General features: G+C 36.6%; 1 protein-coding gene across 2 annotated transcripts in view; it reads left to right on the forward strand.

Annotated features, from left to right (window-relative positions):
- Positions 1 to 21,371, forward strand: part of MARCHF1 (membrane associated ring-CH-type finger 1) — a 256,014-nt gene that overhangs the window by 96,336 nt on the left and 138,307 nt on the right. Inside the window, exons 4-5 of one of the 2 annotated variants that reach the window (XM_087736363.1) lie at positions 10,452 to 10,491; positions 10,577 to 10,660. In XM_087736363.1, the coding sequence (XP_087592489.1) occupies positions 10,476 to 10,491; positions 10,577 to 10,660 (100 nt within the window). In that variant the 5' untranslated portion in view covers positions 10,452 to 10,475. Of the gene's footprint in view, positions 1 to 6,939; positions 7,050 to 10,451; positions 10,661 to 21,371 lie in introns of both variants that reach the window. The other variant, XM_087736364.1, reaches the window with a different exon arrangement.

A 21,371-nucleotide genomic window follows, 5' to 3' on the forward strand; every position in this document is an offset into this window, starting at 1 on the left:
TCCGCTACAATTTAAAATGAAAGAGCTGTATTGTGATAGTAAACTCAAAGTTAGTATGGCAATGGCCATCTAAGTGTAATAACTAATTACAGAATTAGGTAATCACCATAACAACAAGTTAAATTTGATTAGAAATTAATATTTTTGTAATAGTTATGTTTTGTAATAGTTATGTTTTTGTATACTTCCACAGATACTAGGTGAAATTATAAACTTAATCTCATATTTTTTGTCTTGTAGGTTAATAATACTTTGAAATTCTCTTTATCTGGAGAAAATAAAGAGGGATGAAGAAGAAAAGGCTTGTGTACGTGTAGGAGAATGCTGTATCGCACATTTCTAAACTTAATTATCTTTATTTAATCAGAAATGTATTCCATGTTTGTTAAATAAACAACGTTTTCTTATTTCATTAAGCTTCTCAGGCATGCAGAGTTTCAGCCAGGGAATGTGCTTTGTTTTGAACTCAGTCAGCGACCCCTATAAAAATGTTTAATTAACTTTTTGCCAATGTCAATATAGTTCTATTATACTCAGAAGGCTGGATGAGCTCCCTCTGGTGGCTCATTTACATTGAAGTTCTGTTCTTTGCTTTACTTAAGTATCTGTTTACTCAAGCGAACAAGGCTGCTGACCCCGGGTATCAGCCAGGCATCAGTTCCTTGTGGGCTTACTTTTTAATTGAAAAACATCAATAATTTTCTTACAGAATGAAACACCAGCATTTAAATTCACAGCAGCTTCAATTTGTTAGCAAAATAAAGAAAGATGTATTGAGTAACAAAGTAAGCAAATAAAACTGAATTACTTCCTTCTAAGTATAAATCGCACAATAGGTGGGTGGCAGTAGTTTAGGAGTGGCACCCACTTGCAGTAGTGCTTACTCTTAAACTTAGGAAATATTTGGATATTAAACAAAATTATTCAAGAATGTGAAGTCTGTGTTTTTAAAATGGTTTAATCCTGTAGCTGAAATACAATTTGAATTAAAATGAATCTTGGTACCAGAATTTATTTAAGCTATTTCATAGCATTAAAGAGAAGCATAATACATCTCCCTTATGTATAGTCTTCTTAAAATTATGAAGCCAGGAGACTTTGTGGGTCAAAACCACCAGCAAGTTTAAAGTGAATTCGCCACCTCTGTAATGTTAATTTCCGCAGATCCTTTCAAACTCCATCCTGTTGTAATTTAATGGGGTCCTTATCATACTGGCAATGAACCATCCTCTCTCTGAAGCAGTGGGAGAAGTTTCAAAGCCAAACAACATGCAGACTGGACGTAACGTTAAAAACTTGGTTCAATATAGAAGATTTCTTTTATTGAGCTATTTTCAATAAGCTGATTACAGAATGAAATATTTTAAAAATACAGAAATTGTAGTTCTTGGAATATGAATATTTAGCCAAAGATAAAATTCTGCCCAGGTGTTTCTGAAGGAAAAGAGGAGGAAGGGGTGACTGCAGATGAGAATAGGAGGGAAATAACAGTATTTTAAGCTTACAAGAAAGGGATGTAAAATAAAGGGGAAAAATATGGGATAATAAGCAATAGACACCTGTAGGAAGCTGAGAAGAAACATACTATAAAAAGTGTTTTGAATGACTCTTCATTTGCATTTTAAAATTAATACCTTGCATTTTTTCATGTCCATTAAATACTCTGGCAGCTGAAATTCACAAAGCAAATAATGCTTAGCAAACATGGAAAATCTTATCTAAAAGTAAACTTTCAATATTCACACAGATGGACTTGGTTGTAAGATTTCATTTTTGATTACAAATTGTGCATCTGTCTTCGTTCTTTGTCAAATAATGATCGAGAGCACAGTTCATATTATAATCATCAATATAATGTGCACCTGAATGTCTGCATTAAAAACAAACAAACAAACAAATTTGCTCTTCCAGTCTAATTATATGTAGCCAGTAACAGAAGCAGGTGGGTTAGTAAATAATAATTTCCTGTTGTGCAGGTTTTTTAGAACAGTTTTCCACTGTGTCCAAGTTCAGCATCTCCTTGATGTTGGTGATCAGAACTTTGAGAAGTGAAAAGTCTAATTTTTGAGGAAATACTGGTGTAGTTTGTTCAGGACTAAGAAGAATTGGAAATAACTTGATTAGTGCACCCTGGGACTATGTTTATTTTTTTTGCAGCTGATGATAATTAGCATTTTCCAGTCATCCTTTGATTAAGAAATAAGCTGATCCTTCATATCAGTCTGTGCTCCTGGCTGCTACCCAACTTTTTTCTTGTGTTCTACCAGTGCCATAACTGTGCTGCTTGTACTGAACTTCATTCGGTTTCTAATGCTCTCATCTAGAAGATTGCCCAGGTCTTCCTGTGTTGTGCCCTGGCCCTCCTCTGTGTTGACTGATAGCTTTGAATCTTGGCCAGGAACTTGAGTTTGTTCTTATGAATAATGCTAGAACTCTTTAACATTGTTGGATTCAAGTTTGCAGCATTTAACCTAAAGCTAAGCAGGAGGATTCCACTGCTTGCTGCATTTTGATGTTTCTATTGTAAAGACTGTTAACCACCTTCTGTTAGAGAGCTGTTAAAATACCTTTTACATGTATGTCATTAAGAAATGGGAAATAATGGGAAAAATAATGGGAAATAATACTTTAGGTGGCAATGCCCTCTACTCTTTAGTACTTCTAGTGAGTAATTTTTTTCTATAGTAAACATAACCAAATAACAACTATTTCCTGAACAACTAGAGTTGTATTTGTGATCTGAAGTAGCACATAGACAACAGCATTTTAATTTTGTGTCTGTATGCTGGTGGACCTGTGCAGCCAGACAGTGTGGCATGAAGATTACTTCCACCGCTACAAAACCAGGAACACAATTTCATACAGTGTAATTTTATGAAGTGTTACTGCCTTTATATTTGTCTTGCTGAGAGTCAGTAATGTTTGTAAGGAGAGGTTAGTGTTCATCATGAAGGTAGAACTGGAGCGATGTTAGGACCTCTTAGCACTAGTGGGCGTAGACACAAGTTGGGTACTGCAAATTCGAATAAACATAGTAGGATCCCTGTCTGTGTAGTGAGTAGCTAAGTGCCACTGCAGTATAAATAGTGTTTTCTTGAGTGGATGCTTTAACTGCATAATTTCATTTCTTTTGTAGTGTAAATTGGTTAAATACAGTCTGCCCATTCTGTGTAAAAGTTTGTCATTTACTTTTTCTGCTTGCTTTTATAAGATACAGTTACATTTAAACAAAAAAATCTGAATTGTCACTCTAACTTGCGAGAGAATTGGGCTGTTGAAGCTACTGGCAGTTTGTAGAACTTCTGTGCATGTCTTCCCTTATCCCCTATTTCATGGGGACATTGTAGCATGATAAGCAAATAGTGTGCTTCCTTTAATTTAGATAAAATAAACTTAGTGCAAACACTGTATTGGAGGCATCCATGAAAGTTTTTGTGTTTAACTGTGGAAATTGGAAGTTGTTTTTAATTCTGCTATCTAGTAGATAATGAAGATAATTGGTTTTAACAGCCAGAGGCCACATTTTATCCAATTTACCACTGTTGTGTCATTTCATATCTCACTTTCATCAAATCTAAGTTTCAGGTAGGTAAGCGTTTATTTGATGCAGCAGCCATATTTTAATTCAGTCTCAGCTATTAGTTTTTAATTTTTTTTTACTTGCTTTTTGACTTGTACCCTTCCATGACCATGGATTTTTAGGTGTTCTAAAAATGCTGAGGCAGTATATCTGCACAGACTCTGCAAGTGGCAAATAGGTTCTTCCATGTTTCCACTGACTTCTATTTTAGCCTCTCCATGGAGGAAAAAGAAGTCCTGTGCTTAGTAATGCTGCTGATGAGCTGACGTGTAATAATGTGAATGGCCACATAAAAAAAATATCCAAAGACATTAATTTGAAATTTTTAGTTGATTACTTTCTTAATACCTTTAATACACCTATATTCATATTACATTATGTGGCACTTCTCAGCACTTCATTCAGTTATGAAGCTAAAGGTGGGCAAAGGTGAAAGCTACCAAACCCCCCCTGAGGATCTAATAACATGATGGCTACATTCAAGTCTATATCAACTCCATATAGCATTTAAAATGTGACTTTTAATATGACATCTCACAGCCATTTCTTCTAATTTGTGAAGAAGGCAAATTCTGTTCACCTCTTTTAAACAACTTTTAAATTTTGGTTTTGATGAGGACTTACTTGCACAAGAGTTCTGCCTAAAGCGCTTGCATTCCTGAGGCTCCTCCATTGACGCCAGCCCACAGTGCAGAACAGTATTTAAGACATACTGGTCCAGATAGCGGAGAACAACAGGTTTTCCCATTCAGAGGAAAAGATATTTGGAAACTGGTCCATGCTGCTTTGCAATATGTGGACATTTAAAAATGATTACTCTCCTCAATTTGTCTGAAGATATCTTTCATATTTGCCCTAATTCCATGACTAACTTTGTACTGCAGTAGGTTTAAACTTTTTTTTTTTTTTTAAACTGTGAGGGATGGGAGAGTATCTAAAAGAATTTTTCATTTATCTAAAAATTTCATTTGGTTCTAGTGTCATGTAACTTGAGGATGCTGTGAAGCCCAAGGGATTAGTTTACATCAGTCTTGTTTGGTCTGCATTAGACAACTGCTAGCTGCATTTTTAATTTAGGTGTTAGAAGACTCTGCTAGTTAGAGTGATTGTACTTCATCCCAGTTGATCAGTATCTAGTACTGGTATCCACTTCCACAGCTGCTGTGGTGATCAGCTTTGCTTCTCTGTACCTAAGATGCAAATATAAGATAGGCTGAAAGTCACAACGTGTAGCCTGCATTAAATTTACTAATATAGATGAGATTTGTGTTTTCTTTTTTTTTCCTCTCAAAACTTTAAGACAGTAACTGTTATTTTAAGAGAAAGAAAACTGCATTAATTATTTGTGAGTGAAAGTGGGCTCCTTCCTCACTTTTACTTCTTATTATAACGTATTAAATTTTATACTGATTATATATGTGGAGATTGCTTTATTCTGAAATATCTGCAGAAAAGGGAAAACTTGTGTTTAAAGGGTGTTATTGGAAGTTTATATATATACATATATTTTTGTGTGTGTACATGTAAATAAATAAAGGCCTCTGAATACATACTGGTATGTAACCTTAATTTTTAGCTATACGCTGATATAGTTTTGATACCTTGACAGCAAGATTTCATTTAAAATTGTAGTCAGGATTCTTTTCTGTAGGACCTATCTATAAATTCTTTTGAAATCTGCCTCCTGAGAATACCCCTTATTATTATTGTTTGCAGTTGTTAATATGCTTTACCCTTTTGTAATTTTGTCATCAGTGCAGGTCAGAGGTGAGAGGCTCAATTGCTTTGATGCACTTGTTAATATCAGAGGGAAATGGAGTGGATTTTGCAGAAATTTTAGGTTACAGCTAACTTTGTACTTTACACAGGGATATATCCAGGATTGCGGTGCATCTGCATGCAGTAATGGAATATTATCCAGTCCAACCTCTTTTCATAAAACCACGTTCTGTTGTTGTGTTCTTAAATAAAGTTGTGATAAGAACAAATGAGGTGGTAGAGTTATACTTATTCTTCATCAATTTCTTATTAAGGAAAGGAAGGTAATATAGATGCTGAAGGTAATATATAAAAGTGACTCTTGAGGAGACGGGCGGTACAGACTAGAGGTCAGGTAAAATGTTTGGAGTATATAGGAAGCATGTTAATAGGTCTGAAAACATTTATGAGGGTGTAAAATCTCCCCAGTAAGATAGTAAAGGGAGTGTAGTATATACAGTGTACGTAACTTTTCTGTATTTTTGAGGACAGTGAAACTCTTTTCTAGATCTCAGGACTGTGGGCTATAGGTCTGTACCTTTTTGTACATTGTGCATTCATAGCCGATGTATCTTTTTGACAAGTAATGTGGAGTCCAACCTACCAGCTTCTAAGCATTTTATGTCCACAATTTTTTTTTTTTTTAAATTCAATATAGGTTTTGGCTTAAAGATCATATAATGGCTACAGTACCTCTTACCTAAAGATGATTTTATGCTGACTAAAAAAAAAAAAAAATTAGAATTACCTGTTCATGATAAAAGAAAGTGTTATTTATGCAGGGAAACTTATTATTATGTTTTCTTCAATTCAAGAATCTGGCAAAAATTTGGGATTCTGTAAGTGATGGCAATAAGGCAGAGTGATTATACATAAGCTGCCAATAAATTGGCAATACAGTGTTTCCTTGTAATTATGTCGCAAAGGGGTTGTGTGGCTGTTTTTCATTCTCTCGTTGATGCTTACATCACCCTGGTTGGACCATTAACCATAGCTGGTCAGATTCTCTTCTTACTTCAGTGCAGTAGACTTGTGTAAACTGGTATGGTGAGAAGAACATTGCTCCTTATTAAATTAGAATTGAAACATTGTGTGTGTATGTAGGGTTAGAGTTCTGATCCCTTTTTGTTGTCTGATTCTTATGGAAATGCTTTCAGGGATGGTTTGTACAATGAATGTACATGTCCTGAGTGTGAGAGAGGACATAGTAGCCTTAGAGCCGTGGGTGGAAGGGAAAGACAAAGAAGTTGCACACATTGCACCTTAGAGGAGAAATCCGCAGATAGTGCACAGCTAGGGAGCAGACCTGTGTTGTGAAACACCAGGAAAACAGTTCCTTTTGTCTTGATTACCTTCACGATCACCAGGATCTGACTAAGGGGAGAGTATTGGGTGACTAAAAGTTACATTGGATCCTTTGGGTTCTCTGAATTGGGATTAGTAGCATTTCAAACCATAGGTGAAAAGGAAGGACTACTACTCTCGCCTGTAGTTACTTGCTTCAAGAACTGTGGATTATATTTCTGTAATTTAAATCAGTTTCTAATGGCCCACCCAACGCATAGCTCTTTTCTCTGACACGTCATTTTCACCTGCTCCAGGTCACCAATTGTCTTCTGTTACTGTCATCCCCTTAAGGCTGAAACCCCGTCTCGCTGCTTTGCACGGCAGCTCCGTACTGCACCGGAGCAGCTGTCGCGCTGTCCTTTGGGTGAGGCATGGCACCAAAACGCTGACTCTTTGGGTGGTATGTTTGCTGAAATTAGCATTGTTTAAATAGAATATCCCAGGCTGATCACCATGGGAAATGAGTGGAAGTTACCACATTTTCTAAGATGTGTGTGTGTACATATAAAAAATATATATTATATATATTATATAAAATCACTTTATTTACAACTTTATAGAGTCTTAATAGAATCTTTATAGGTAATTTATAACTTTACAGGATCCGAGTAAGCAGAGTTAAGGTCCTGTTCATCAAGGGAGAGAAGAACAGAGATGTGACGCAAAGTTTACGTATTTCATCTACCTGAAGCTTACCTCAAGTTTACACTTTGCATCCTCTGCTCCCTGTTTGTAAGACGGCTGTGTTCAGCTCCCAGTGACCGCCCTGAGATGTAGTAGGAAGTGACCAAAGGGAACATAGGAGCCTGCGAATCGTTCTCTAAATGTTATGAAGTACTTGGGGACTCTGGGAGCTAAAAACACAATCAAAATTGAAATCAATAGTTTTGTTGTTTCTGCAAGATGTGCTCTGATGTTGTACTGCTGTTCTGAGATCATAGGTGTATGAACACCTATGCAAAAGCTTTATGTTTTATAAGTCTGTATAGTAAACTTGAAAAAGCAAAGAGGGAACACTAAAGTAAAGCGTGGGACAGAAAAATTATCCCAGCCCCACCTCTGCCACTGACGTTTACGGTGTGCTTTTGGATATGTCCCGTATCTCCCAACAGCTTTGTTACCACGAAGCAGTGGTGCTCTCCACTTTTCTACATATAGCAGTATGAGGCTTGATTGTTTTGTGACTTGTTTTAGCACTGGGGGTGGGAAGAGCCATGTACCAGCATATGTAGAGTGAGGGCAATCACATTTTATTTTGAAATCTCCACACGGTGAAGAAATGCAATTAGTGAAACACTTAAGCAGAATGCAAGCATGGACTTACTTAATGGTAAAGTATACCCCTTGCTTTGGACCAGTTTTTTTTTTGTTATGTACTTTTTAATGGTGTAGTTTCACTGTGGCGGAAAAAGGGGCCACAAGACTTTATAATTTTAAAAAGAACTAAGCACATCACACCCTTTAAGGTCTTTATTCTGCCTAACTAAGACAGACATAGATGGGATTAAAGAGATTACTGGTTAACCTAGAAATCTCTGACTTGAATCTCAAATTCAGGCAATTTAAAATGCAGAATTATTGGCACAGTATCAAAAGACAGGTTGACTTTTTTAAGCTTTAACCAGACGTGGAAATACACACTACAGGAAAACTCCATTTTAATACCTCAAAACCACTGGTTTTCTACCAGTGTTTTTATGAAAGAGGTAAGTGATTATCATGACAAAGCAGAGCCAGGTTTAGGGATTCTTAATCTGGTTGTTCCTCAGACGAAGGAAAAGAGTTTGTCTGTAGCTTTAAAACTTTCTGTTAAACTAATAAGAAATTTTGTTTACATTATAGTATAGTTTAAGACTAACAGTTACACTTTACTGGTCTGATATATGGCATTTCTTGTCTTTGAATACTGCTAGAATAAATTTTTGTACTACAGCTGTCTTGGTAAGCACGAGCTTGTCTTTTTTTTTCCTGATTTACATACAAAATTCAGAAAAATCTCCCTGTATACGTTGGAAACTGTTTAAACTTACATTCAAACTAATTTTGAAGTATTAGAGAGTAAAGATGGAATAAATATGTAAAATATAACTAAAAATGTGTAAAGGAACTGTGTAAATGGCAACAGACAATTTTATTCTTTGTAAATCTATTTCATGACTATGGATATATATATAAAATTAATATATAAATATTAAAATGTGCAGACATGCACATGTGTGTCTTGCAGCATCTCTAAACCCCTAGTACAGATTATGAGTCTTTGTTAATGCATTTGATAAACCTTTATGTTAGAGTGTGTCAATATATCTTAGCTTAAACCAGCGATGTAAAACTGAGATGGCAGTGTGAACCACATCACAATTTATATCTGGCTAGTCTCTTGTAAACTCTGTTAACTCAGACTGAGAATTAGTAACTAAAGTAGTGGAGTAGTGAATCAATAGTATTTTAAATCCTCCCCACATGGCTCTATAAGAAAATCCAGGCTGTATACAATGCCATTATTTCTTGTTAGAATTCCAAGTGCAACTGTATACAGGTAGAGATACAGATGATTTATTTCAAGGCCTCGGTAATACTTTTTTTTTTTTTTTTTAATTGACAACATATTAAAACATTGTTGCTGTTTGCTCTGTTTTGGTTTTGGTTTGGTTTTTTTTTTTTTTTTCTGCTTTTGTTCCTGTATTATTTATACAGTGCTAAGAGTTTGACTTCTGATCTAATTATCTCTTTACTATTTTTTTAACAAAATCAGTTTTGCTTGCATTCTTAATATTTATCAAGAATAATAATTTTTTTACGGAGTTATAAATGTTAAGAATTTCCATTCTTTGTATACATTTTTGTAATACAGCACCTGGGATATTCTTCTATTGTTTTGCATTTTAGGGGGAGGGGAGATGGTAAACCGTTTTCCTGGGCATTTTGCTGCTTGTAACTGAGAGAACAGAAGCTGTTGGGTGGGAGAAGCTCACGTAAATGACATTTTCAGAGTGCGTGTGACTACTGTACAGACACATGTGTGTCTGCGTTTGGCTCGTTCCGCTGAGCTTGCTTCTGGTGATGTCTAGGGAAAAGACGAGTGCAGCAAAGGGTTAACTTTTTACTATCAACCTCAGAAAGGCACATTTGCAATCCCTCCCAGTCTTGTCTTCCTTTTTACACCTCATTCGCTCACTGCTGCTCTTCACTTCAAGGCAGATCCTTTGACCTAAGCAGATTATTGTAGATGCATGAAGGACACAGCAAGCTATCTGTGCTTTTAAAGGAGGAGATTTTGGCTCCAAAATAGGACACTAAGCTTTTCAGCCTTATGCTGCTTTACCTAGTCAGCATGAGGCGGTGTCTCCGGGTGTTTAGTGGACTCCTGTGGAATCCGATGGGAAACAAAAGCAGAAGTGGCAGCCGCTGCAAATGTGGGAGCCTGTGCCATTAGAGGGAAGCAATTGCTAATAAGGGCCTGCGAGACCCGGGTTTCCTTCGTTTCCATGACAGTTATTAGGTACCACAGAAATTGAATTGTCTCCCACAATGCTGTTGGGGGATAGGGGGGCAAAGGGGGTGCTCCAGGGACACAGCAGAGGAGTTATGACTTGCAGCAACTCGGCACTCTAAGCATGTGAAACTCAGGATTATTGTGCCTCACTTCTTTGTTTGCTGTTTCTCGTTTGTGTTTGCAATTTGCTCTGCTTTACTTTTTTTTTGATGGAAGACCCTGGCTTATGCTACACGGTTTCTCAAATAATATTTTCCCCTTTTTATTTAGAGCTGAGCTTGGCAAAGCAAGGATATGAACAATTATACAGGTGGGCTACTCAGGGGGAGTGAAGATATAAGGCATCCAAACAGGTACTGGCAACCTGCAGCACTGTAAAAATGCCCCTCCAACAGATTTCTGTAGTTCCAGTGCGGGAGACTGCCAGCAATGGGAGAAGTTCAATGGGCAGAAACAAAGAGAAGAGCAAGGAAGTCGAGGTAAGAGGAAGGCTTTGATTTGCTACGGTAGGACGAGTCTGCCTTTGGTAGCCAGTGGGTTTGGGGGCTCAGCAGGGTGCGGCGTGCCGTAGCGTTACACAGTACACATGGGTGCAGCATGCTTTAGCACATTGAAGCGATCTCCTGTGATAACATCTCAGCGTTACAGAAAAAAGGGTATTTGGAAAAAAAAAAAAGAAGGAAGTTGCAAACTGTATTAGGGATTTTTAACATTTTTATTTAAATGCATGCAGTCTGCTTAGTACTGACAAACAGTCATTGTTCCTTATAAGCTGTCAAGTAGCAGTTGCTTTATAATAGGTTGGATGAAAAAGTAGTTTTAATAAGATTCCTATCTCTGTTTAAAAACAACAGAAATACCATGCTAAAGCCTGTCTTTCTAATATGGGTGTTATTCATAGCAAATGTAGGCATGAACTCTGTAACTTTATTATCATTTAAAAGGCATCACTGTTTAGTTTTTTATCTCTTGACTGACTTTGATTCATAAACATACAGAAGTGTTGTTCCATCAGTAAATATCGTATCTTGTTGTTTTCCAGTTAAGAAGAAACTGTAGGTTTATATTATATTAATGGTTAGAACAAAAAATACAGAAAATCTGTGCAATTTTAATGGTATTTTTACCTGTAGGAATCTTTTCTGCTATGTATGGATTAAACATGCATTATGCAAGACCAAAAAAAAAAAAAAAGGCACCCCTTCGCATCCTAAAACATAAGTAATCTGTTTATAGATGTAGCAGTAAAAGTACATAACATAGACATCTGCTTTTTACAGACGTGTTTCTCGTCTCTGGGTTTTTCTGTTCCTTCTTGCTGTATGGAAAATAAGGAACTATTGGGAAAAGAAACATGATGTCTTTTAAGTATTATCTAAGAGATTGTGTGACAAACTGCATCCTTGAAAGAAGTGTTTTAACTTACTTTTTGTGGTTTGTGTGATGTAGTTTTCAGGAACTTGTTAAGTTCAGCAGATGATTGATACTCATAACGTGTGTGAATGTGGAAGAGTATTGGTAAGCTTACAGGCTTTATTTTTTGGTTTTAAGATGCCTTTCTTGCTCAATATTTGGTTTTGACAAGTTCATTGAATGTGATTATTGTATTTTTTGTTTGAGCACCTATGTATAAGCAGTGTCCTTCCCTGGAAGAAGTCGTTTCCAGTTGCCTACTGGTAGCACTGTCGTCAGAGTTCATAATGACTAGAGGTTTGTGTTCTGAAATGGAAAACTTTTGCTTTCATTTGTTTTCATTCTTCCATTGACTGATTAAAGATGAAGGTTCAAGTGGAAACTGTTCTTTGTATTAAGACTCAAGGGGTGAAAAATAGAAGTATATAATGTTACCTAGCTTAAAATTGCTCTCTGGCATTCTTGTTTTAATTTGATCATTAGAGTTAACTGAAGAATACATGCAACATTCACACAGGGGTCAGATAAGTGTGACAGTTAATTCAGGGTGGTGGTGGGAAGTGTGGAGCTTCTGAATCGTAAGAATCGTGTCCTTTTCTAGAGTTTTTTCCTATGAGGGCTGGGTTGCATCATTTCAGCAAGACTCCAGTATCTCAGAAAACAAAGTCTTTTCTTCAAAATTGTGGAAGTTATATAGTAGAAAAGAGCAAAATGGCTGGGATAATTAAGTTCATTAAAGTTCTCTTCTAAAACAAATATTAAAAAAAAAAAACAAACCCAACCCCAAAAAACTCCCAACCAAACTTAAAGTACGTGCCGCTTATTGAAATGTATTTGCCAAACTGCCCTCTGCTGAGCAGAGCCTAATGATCCTGCTCGAGTATCTGCTCATCTCTGAAGGCTTATGGCTGTGATTTATGCAGTGTAAAAACCACCTAATGCTATTGATAGAGATCGTAGATCAAGTGGTAAAGACTAATGTTTTTCACATAATATCTACAGCTTATGTAAATTATGATGATGTTTAAGTTTGTTTTGTGGATGTAATTTGAGAGTAGTGAACCGGTCTTTTTATTGTCCAGGCAGAGGTTGCTCAGATGGTTGTCTGCCCCTGCAATTCCTACACAGCATGGTCCTCACAAGGGGAAATTTCCTTGCTTGTAATCAGTGTTTCTCTGTGTTGGTGAGGGTCTTCTGGGTTCATGGTATCTGCTGATACTGTTCCTGCGAGTACCTGCTTCCTCTGTCTTTCCATTAGCAGGCATTTTGAGGTGAAAGCTAAATAAAGTAGTTAAATGGGCTTCCTAGAGCAGTGAGAGCATCAAGCTGGTTCAGGAAGACATAAAAAAAGGAAATGTCTGAAAGGTCTTCCAATTGCCAGGATAACAATTGCTAGGTTTGTATGCCGAATTCTCTTATTACTAGAGAATTTTATACGATGTCCTTACAACAGCATTAAAATTTATGAAGAAGAGTTCATCTTCTGTCTAATTGCAGAGCTCGCTGCAGTGAACCATTTCCAAGTTCACAGTGAATTATGTAAATCTGGCTGACTTAAGTACCTCAGTTGCATATGATTCATGATGCAACTCATTCTGTAATGCTTTTCTGTGATTATAGATGCTCACAGACACGCTTTATCTGAAGGTTTTAATATGTGTCTGTGTACACTTACAGATGATTGCCAGATATTGGTCTATTTTTAAGAATACTATTAAATATGATATTAATTATGAGCCACAAGTGCCCATAATGGATATCTGACCAATATTAGGAGTAGAGGCATGATAGCAATGGCTAGAGGGAGCTTTTTATCTTCCTATGCAATATCCTTTGTGGGAGCAAAAACTTTTGTGCAGTCTATTCCTGTAATTTTTTGGTGATTTGCCCCAATAATTAGCAGAAATCGTAGCTAACAATGGATTTGGCAAATTTAACTATAGAGCTTCTTTGAGTGTAGTCTAAAGACAAGGTAGTTTTTTTTCCATAATGAAGCAATGAAAATGCTTAGATGTTGTATAACCTGTTGCAGCACTCTGCACTACTTTTCCATATGCAGGTATAATCTTCCACTGGTTTGTTTCACTGATTTTAGAAAGGCTTAACAATCATTAATGCTACTTGTTTTGCCCAAAACATTTAAGTGAACAAGCTGGCTTTCTTTCTTATTCTTTTAGTAATGCTCTTGGAAAAGATTGTTGCAGCAATGACGACCAAAGTATAGAGTACAGGGCACATTCACAACATGATGTGGACTTTTTTGATATTCAGTAGTTAAGTCAGCTTTCTTCAAAATTTGAGAAAAATCATAAGTTTACAGCAAAATGTGTAATTGTGTTTCTGTGATGGAGAAAACCACTTGGGTGTCTGTTTTCAGAAGAGTTTGTTAATATAACTGTTGTTCAAAGTTAATTAAGTCAGTAACCTAAAAATCAAATTATGTCATCAGGACTCCAAATCTGTTAAGTTTTGAAAACATAGACTTCAGTGCCTTGAGACCAATGCCATATTAATATATGTCGCCCATTTTATGTGTATATAATATTTAAACAGTTCTGCTGGACTTCTGGTTGATATTCTCTACTGTGATAAAAAAAAGCTGAAGGTGTATATGATTCCTAAAGAATATGGTCGATGAAATGCCTGCCCTGGCTGATAATTCTATTATTTGTTTGTGAACATACACAGTGAAGTTCATAAAGTAGCCTCTGTTTACGTTGTCTTGTGTACGGGCATGGACTGTTGTTCTGAAGTGAGTTAAGTACAGAAAGAAATTTTCATACAGTAGAGAAAATTGGACAGGGCAACTGAGTGAAGTTTAGCAAAAATACTAACTAACACTAACCTAGAGTTCACAAGGGTCTTAGAATAAACTGCCATGACTACTGTGGAAAAACAAACTTGAATGTTGTATACTCAGAGTGGTAGGAGTACATTTATAAAAGGCAACAATAAATGTCATGATATGGCAGAGAAGATACTCCTTGCTGCCAGACTAAATTTGTAGACACTATACCTTTTCAGCTAAACCATTATTTTTCAAAATGTGGTACTAGAAAATTTACATGCTGTTTTTAAAAGGATTAGCATAATGAACTCTTGTCCGTGAGAAGCAAAAATTAGGTCTGTTTATCTGAGTGTAATCATTTCAGAGTACAAGATATTTTAATAAAGAAAGCAGTGACAGATATGAGTCAATCTTGATCTGATTACCTTGCAAGGATTTTCATTAAAAGAAAAGAAAAAGAAGAGCTTTGGAACTGTAATACGGCTTTTGGACACATTCATATGGTAGTATGACTTGCTTGTTATACTAATGAATCTTATGTCCATTGACCTCAAACCAAACCCAATATCCTAACGATGTTCCAAAATTTTATATTCTCTAGTTACTATTAACAACTAATGAATTTGACATGTTATTGTTGCTTTATTTTTAGTTTTGATTCTTTGCTCATAACTTACTGGTAAATGGCTTTCTACTTAGGTCTACTACATTTCTATAGTCTTAATATATTTTGTTGTTCTGGCAGAGGTGATAATGAATATTAGTTTCCTTCACAGAACTTCATAGAATTTAATAAGATGCAAAGAGGAATTTTCTTTTTCTCCAACACATAAAAAAAAAAAAAAGCGCTGCTACATCAGTTTTTGAATCTACCTGCTTAAATGTCTTTCTCTTTCCTCGTCAGATCCTCACCCCAATGTTTATCGTACTTTGGCATGAAATTTAGTTCTGCATACTGCACAATTCTGTGCTGCGGAAGAAACACTGGACCTCTGTTCTTCAGCAGTGTTTTCATGTTCTGCCATCTCAAAGGCTGCAAGACAGCAAGAGATCTGCAACTTTTGAGGCTTTAAATATTATCAGGGAAATACTTTGACATTTATGGAGACAGTATGGTGGATTAGACTTGAACTTGGTGGTTTTACTGTACAGATTGTACCTTAAAAAAAATTTGAATATGTTGCTCGAAATTACGTATGCCCCTGTATTGTGAAGAGCATACATTTTTTTTGTAAGCAGATCTCTTCAAGTCAGAATTGAGACTGAAACCTAATGGTTATTTCAAATGCCACATTAGAGTAGCTGCTAACATTTATTTTAAATGCCAGACAAGAGTTACTGCTAACATTTGCCTTGAAGCTTGTAAATAGTTTAGGAGACATTGACATGCTTTTTAAGGGAGGAGGCGGTAGCTGAATGTTCTTGATGGGAATGAATTGTTTTACATTTAACTGTTATCTCACTTGTTACTTGCTTAACTTTAAATAGATGTAATGATAGATGAAATACTTTTAAAGGCATGTACTTTCTTGTATACTACAAAGAAAGTAGTGCTTATACATTTCTATTAAATGATTTTCATTGCAGTTGTGAAGTACATACAGAGATATTTGATACTTGAAATGTGTTTGTAGTTAATGAAAAAAGGCAAAGGTTTCACATGTCTGTTTATGTTGTTTTATTGCCTTACAACCTGAAGTCAAGCAATGTATTGCATTTTTTTTTTTTAGATGAGAGGCACAATATTTAGTGTAGTTAAATGTGTTAGTGGCTCTGATCACTTTACCAAAAGGTGAAATGAGAGTAACTCCTGATATGTGAAAATGTCACTTATACCAGTGCTAATAAAATAGCAGATATTTCTTCTCTGGGTGGCTTGAGGCATGTGATGCAAGGAATAAAAGCATTAGAATTCCAGGAAATTGATGAAATAATTCTTCAGCCAGGTAGCAGATGTTTGTGGTTTTGTTGCTGATTACGTTAAATTTTCTTTTTAAAGTTTCTTAGGTGTAGTTTAACAGATAAATAGATATGGTCATTTATTACCTAACATACAGGTGGATTTTTTTCACAGGGAGTGTCAGGATGTTTGTTTTCAAGTATAGCTGCCTGAAGAGAGTCATGTAATTGCAGTCTTTTTAGGAGGTATAATTTTTTTATTCAACAAGAGATGTGGGGGTGGGAGTATGGGGAAGGGGGAGCTTTAGCATATGAATCAGAATACTGATGTACTTTGACACATATTGCTTTTCCTTCATAGTTTGTCTTGATGTAAAGCTCATGTTGGACATGATGTTACATACAAAATCTCTAATCCTGTATATTTTCAATATTGTATGATATTTCTCAAAAGACATGGGAGTTAATTCTTCTTTTCTTGACACGACCATGGTTTGGACTTTATGCTATGTTTGCATGAAAATCCAGCTGTATCTGCAGTTGTAAGACACTGCTTCCTGGTGAGGTTTCTTCTGTAATTTTGTGGTGATAGATTGCTGTTGTGTTTAATGGTTGAAGTGCTCCCAAAGTATAGCTGTAAGTCAGTCTGTGGTGTGCTTACTTTTCTTTAAGATGCTTTAGAAAGTTAAATTCTTTATCAGTAAGTCTTCTAACTCCTATTTGGGAACTGTTATTATTTTGGTCTGCCATGTGATTCTTATGACAGGCGATTTCGTGACAGTGAGAGAAAGGGGAACTGCTACCTAATACAGACTAGGTTTGTTTTGCATCCTTGTTCCTTTTTTCATATTCCTATGAATAAAAAACATTACTCTGCTACCAGTAAGAAAATAAGAGATTGCTTGCTGTGCTTTTATTAGCATGCTGTAGGATAATGCCAGTTCTTTACAGGCTGCTTTTCCTGATAAGATTACGTAAAGGCTACTGGCTGCATAGTATGATTGTCAGGCTTTTTGTGAAAAGAAGATGGTACAAGCATATTTCACCAATTTGAGCTGCTGTGTATTGACTGTGCGTCAAATAACAGTATTGATTTTAGAACTTTCTGTTCACTGATAAAGGATTTGAAGCTTAAGATTCCGTATCTCAGTAGCCTTCTTCCTCTTTATGTTTCTAGCCAATGCTTACAATCTACCAGCACATGTCTTCTGATGCTGCTGAAGTTTGACTACAAGTCTTAAGAAGAAAGCTTTTATAATTCCTTTTATCTCTGGAATTCCCAGTTCCAATAAATTGGAAGGGTTGGGCTTGTGTGTGTATTTTCCCTCTTCTACTCTAAAATGGTTCTGAGTTTAAAAAATTAGGCTTCAGATTTTATTTCATTTGGATTTCCTTCTAATGTTAGTCTGAGATTTTACAGAGGAAGCATTGCCATATTAAAAAGTTACTGTAAATTTTTCCTGCTAAATTGTGTTTTTTAAAAACAAATGCAAACCCCCAACAAACCAAAACCACAAAAAAAAAATTGATCTTTTTTAATTAGTCATTAAACAAAATTTAATTGTTTGTCTTGTCTTCAGCTATAACCTTCCATAGCTTGCTTAGTTTCATGACATAGGTCCTGAATTAGCTTGAAGCAGTGGCTGTAACTGAGACAGTTTCCAGAATGTGTTGTAGTGCCTAAACCTGGTAGCTGAATGGGGCTGATCTGGGACTGGAAACAATTCAGGAAGCTGAAAAACTGATTATTTGCTTTAGGTACCTTTCACACTGGCTTCCATTATCAACAGTGCTCTGTGAACCGTTCTCTCTGTTGCAGATACTTTTCCTCTGGGGGCTGACACGTTGCAACTACAGTTCAAATGAGAGTTATCTAAGGCAGAACTTTGTCATCAGCAAAGCCTGTGTTCCAAGACTCATTTTAGAGAAGTACTCTCAAATCTAGACAGTGTTTTAAAAGCAGCTTCCATAGTCACATATACCCCAACAAATCTTGTTCTGATTAAAGACAACTCTCAGGCATTGAAATCTGGTTGATTGCAACTATTCGGTTAGTTAAGGAACAACATCATAGAGGCTCAAATTGCTTGAGTATATTGCCAGCTTTGCAAAACTTGTGATGCTAGCCCTAGAGGTGTATCCAGTTTTGTCTGAATCTAGCTATCTGAACAAGAAAATTTTAAAGGAAAAAAGCTTGCGTATTCAGGTGCATAGTCAACTCACACATAGAATTATAGAAAAAATTATTATTTACAGTAATATTTAATTCTTCTTCATAACAATGAACAAAATAATACTGAATTTGGCCTGATTTTTTTTCCTAAGGCAGAGCAGACTTTCCCAGCTTGAAGGTCTTTCTCAAAGACTCTTCTTGTGAAAGTGAAAAATTCTCTTCTGTGTAGACAACACTTTCAGCTCATGTCATCAGCTTTGGAAGGGGAAGGGTATTCACTATGCCTGACTTCTGTGAATTGTTATAAGCATATTAGAAATACAATTCTAGTTTACACATGTGCACACTTCAGAAACTACTCAAATGACATGAAACTTGTTTATTGTCCTTTTTTAAAATGCGTCTGTTGCTGTGGGTCTACCGAATGCTGTACCCGCGTGCAGCTCTAGGCGCCGCTTCAGCACAACGGACAGCGGCCAGGACCTGTCGCAGCCCCTGGCCTGCCTTCTCCTGCAAAGGCTCTTCTTGCCTCTAGAAACAATTTTTGTAAAATACACGCATTTCTTAGCTCCTATTTAATATGTACATTTGTATGTTTGTTATTTTGGGGTTTTCTTCCTTGAACTTTGTATTATTTTTGATATAAAGAGAAAGTCAAGATTATGTATGGGGGAGTGGAATTTGACAGTGTAACCTGACGTTCAATAGGAGTGGAAACATCAGCTGTTTCATGTTCTAGGGTGGGATAATTTAACTCTAATAAGAAGACAGAGGATGGTTCTCAGGTTACTTTGAAGTATTAGTAGATCTCTCTGCTCTGCTCCTAGGCTTTGAATACACAAGAGTCATGACTTCATTTCCCCATCAGCGCCATCTTCTTAAATTGTGGCAGCAGTAACAGTATGCAGGCAATGGAAGCATTTCCTTGTTCAGAATATGTTTCTTAACTGTATCCATGCTGTGGAATAAAACTTTTCATTCATTAGCATGAAGTCTATACCTTCATCAAGTTTGTCCAGCTATGTAGTCATAAGATTATGTGAATATAGAAGCATGGGACTGTTCTAGCAACAATAGTAAAAAAACCTGTCTCTTGGAGCAAGTAGATGAATTGTCTGGATCCACTGACATGTGATCCAAAGAAAATCTTTTTTAGTTTACTTGCTGGACATATTTGAGATTACAACTGAATTTTACAGCACTGTCATGCTGAAACATTTTAAAGTAATTATGGTAATATCTAGTTGATTTTAAAGAAGTGTTTGTCTTACTAGGGAGATTTGTTCTCTAGTGGCAGCCCAGATAAAAAACCCCACACATGCTATCCGCTGTCATTTCCCTTAAAGAAACTCTTGCAGAGCCTTAAAAGGAGGAGACTTTTCCACTCTGTGTGCTACCATTACTGCAGTAGCCTGTTGTACTGGCTTTTTTGGTTTGTGGGAGATAAAGGGGATGTACCTAACAATTCATCCTCTTATTACCCCTTATGGTTCTGGGCAAGAAGTTGGAACCTTCATTTCAGTGTAGGATGTAAATGTCACGTACCCGGTGCAAGAACAAAATGAAGTGGAGGAAAGGGACAGACAGAAATACTGTGTTGGAATTTCTGAGTTTTAACTACTTCAAGTATATTATTTCTGTTTACTTCAGAGAATCCCTTTCTTTATCATTGAGAGAAAAAGAAAATGTTTGGTAGCACTCCCAATCATCTGACTTCTCCAGTGGTAGGCAAGACTAACATAGTGCAAATGGTTAACTGGACAAACCTTGTGAAAATAGTGCATTTTGTTGGTGAAATGCATTTTGTTGATGTGTTTGCCTTTTTGCAGTGAACCGTGCAGTGCTGGTGAGTAGGAACCAAGATATCTGGATGTGCTATATCACATGATAGATGTAGCTAGAGAGAATTGTGATTAGGTAGTGTACAAGGCCCAAAGAAGAGTTGGTCTGATAACTGCGAAGACTCTCTGTGCCTGGAAGGACACTATATCTATAGTGCTGGGTGAGAGAGTTAAAGGTGCTGGAGTTGCATGGGATAGTGAGCGCATGAGCGTTGTGAAAGCTTTACTGCTCTTTTCCAGTTTTCTAACCACTTCCAGCATTTTGCTCTGAATACAAGAGATCAGACACAGGTGGGGATGTGAATTGGCTTTCCCAAACCCTGTGTCAGGGCTATATCACTGTTACAGATAGCCAGCGACAGTAAGGCCTGTTAAAATCCTCTAATGCTGCTGCTTTCTCCTACAGTGAGGAAAGGAGGTCACAGCATGCATAGGGGTAGTGCTGCTGTGAGCTCAGCCTAGCTGCATGCCTTGCCTGGTGGGTGTTTCAAGTCTCATTAGTGAGGAATCCCCACTGTAAGCCAAAGTCTGCAGGTAGTGTTGTTTGGCCCTCCTGAGCTGCAGTGAATGTATTGAGTTGTTGCTGGTTCTCTCATGATCTGCTTTATAGGGTCCATGGGCAATCATTTAATGCATGAAAATAGTGTTCAGTTTGATGGTAGTTTTTCTGCTGTATTTCTTCCTCCTCCCTCCATTATCTATAATGCTGTTCTTTGAGTCATTATAACAGAGACTGAATTTGATGGACACCTCACAGTGCTCTGACTTTGGTTCTAATTCCAGATGTATTTTTCTGTGTGTTCATTTTCCTCATCTGAAATTAGTGTGGCATTGCTCCTTCTGCTTTCATAGAACATTCCGAAATCCCTCAGTGAAGCCCATTTTATAAGGGATATGGGTGCGTTGTGTTGTTTCCTGTGGGTGGATCCTGTAGGTAAAAAGTTTCCACGGAAATAATAGACCCTTCAGCTTTTACAGTTCCCGCGTAATCATGAAGGTTCAGTGCATACAGTGCAGCTTGGCTCAACTTATTTCTCTTGTGGAGGTTCCTTGTTTTTTGCCATTTTAAGCTTTGT

Source organism: Nipponia nippon, unplaced genomic scaffold (genome assembly GCF_047370975.1).
Source record: "Nipponia nippon isolate SJK-2023a ecotype South Korea unplaced genomic scaffold, ASM4737097v1 scaffold_6, whole genome shotgun sequence".
Taxonomy (NCBI): Eukaryota; Metazoa; Chordata; class Aves; order Pelecaniformes; family Threskiornithidae; genus Nipponia; species Nipponia nippon.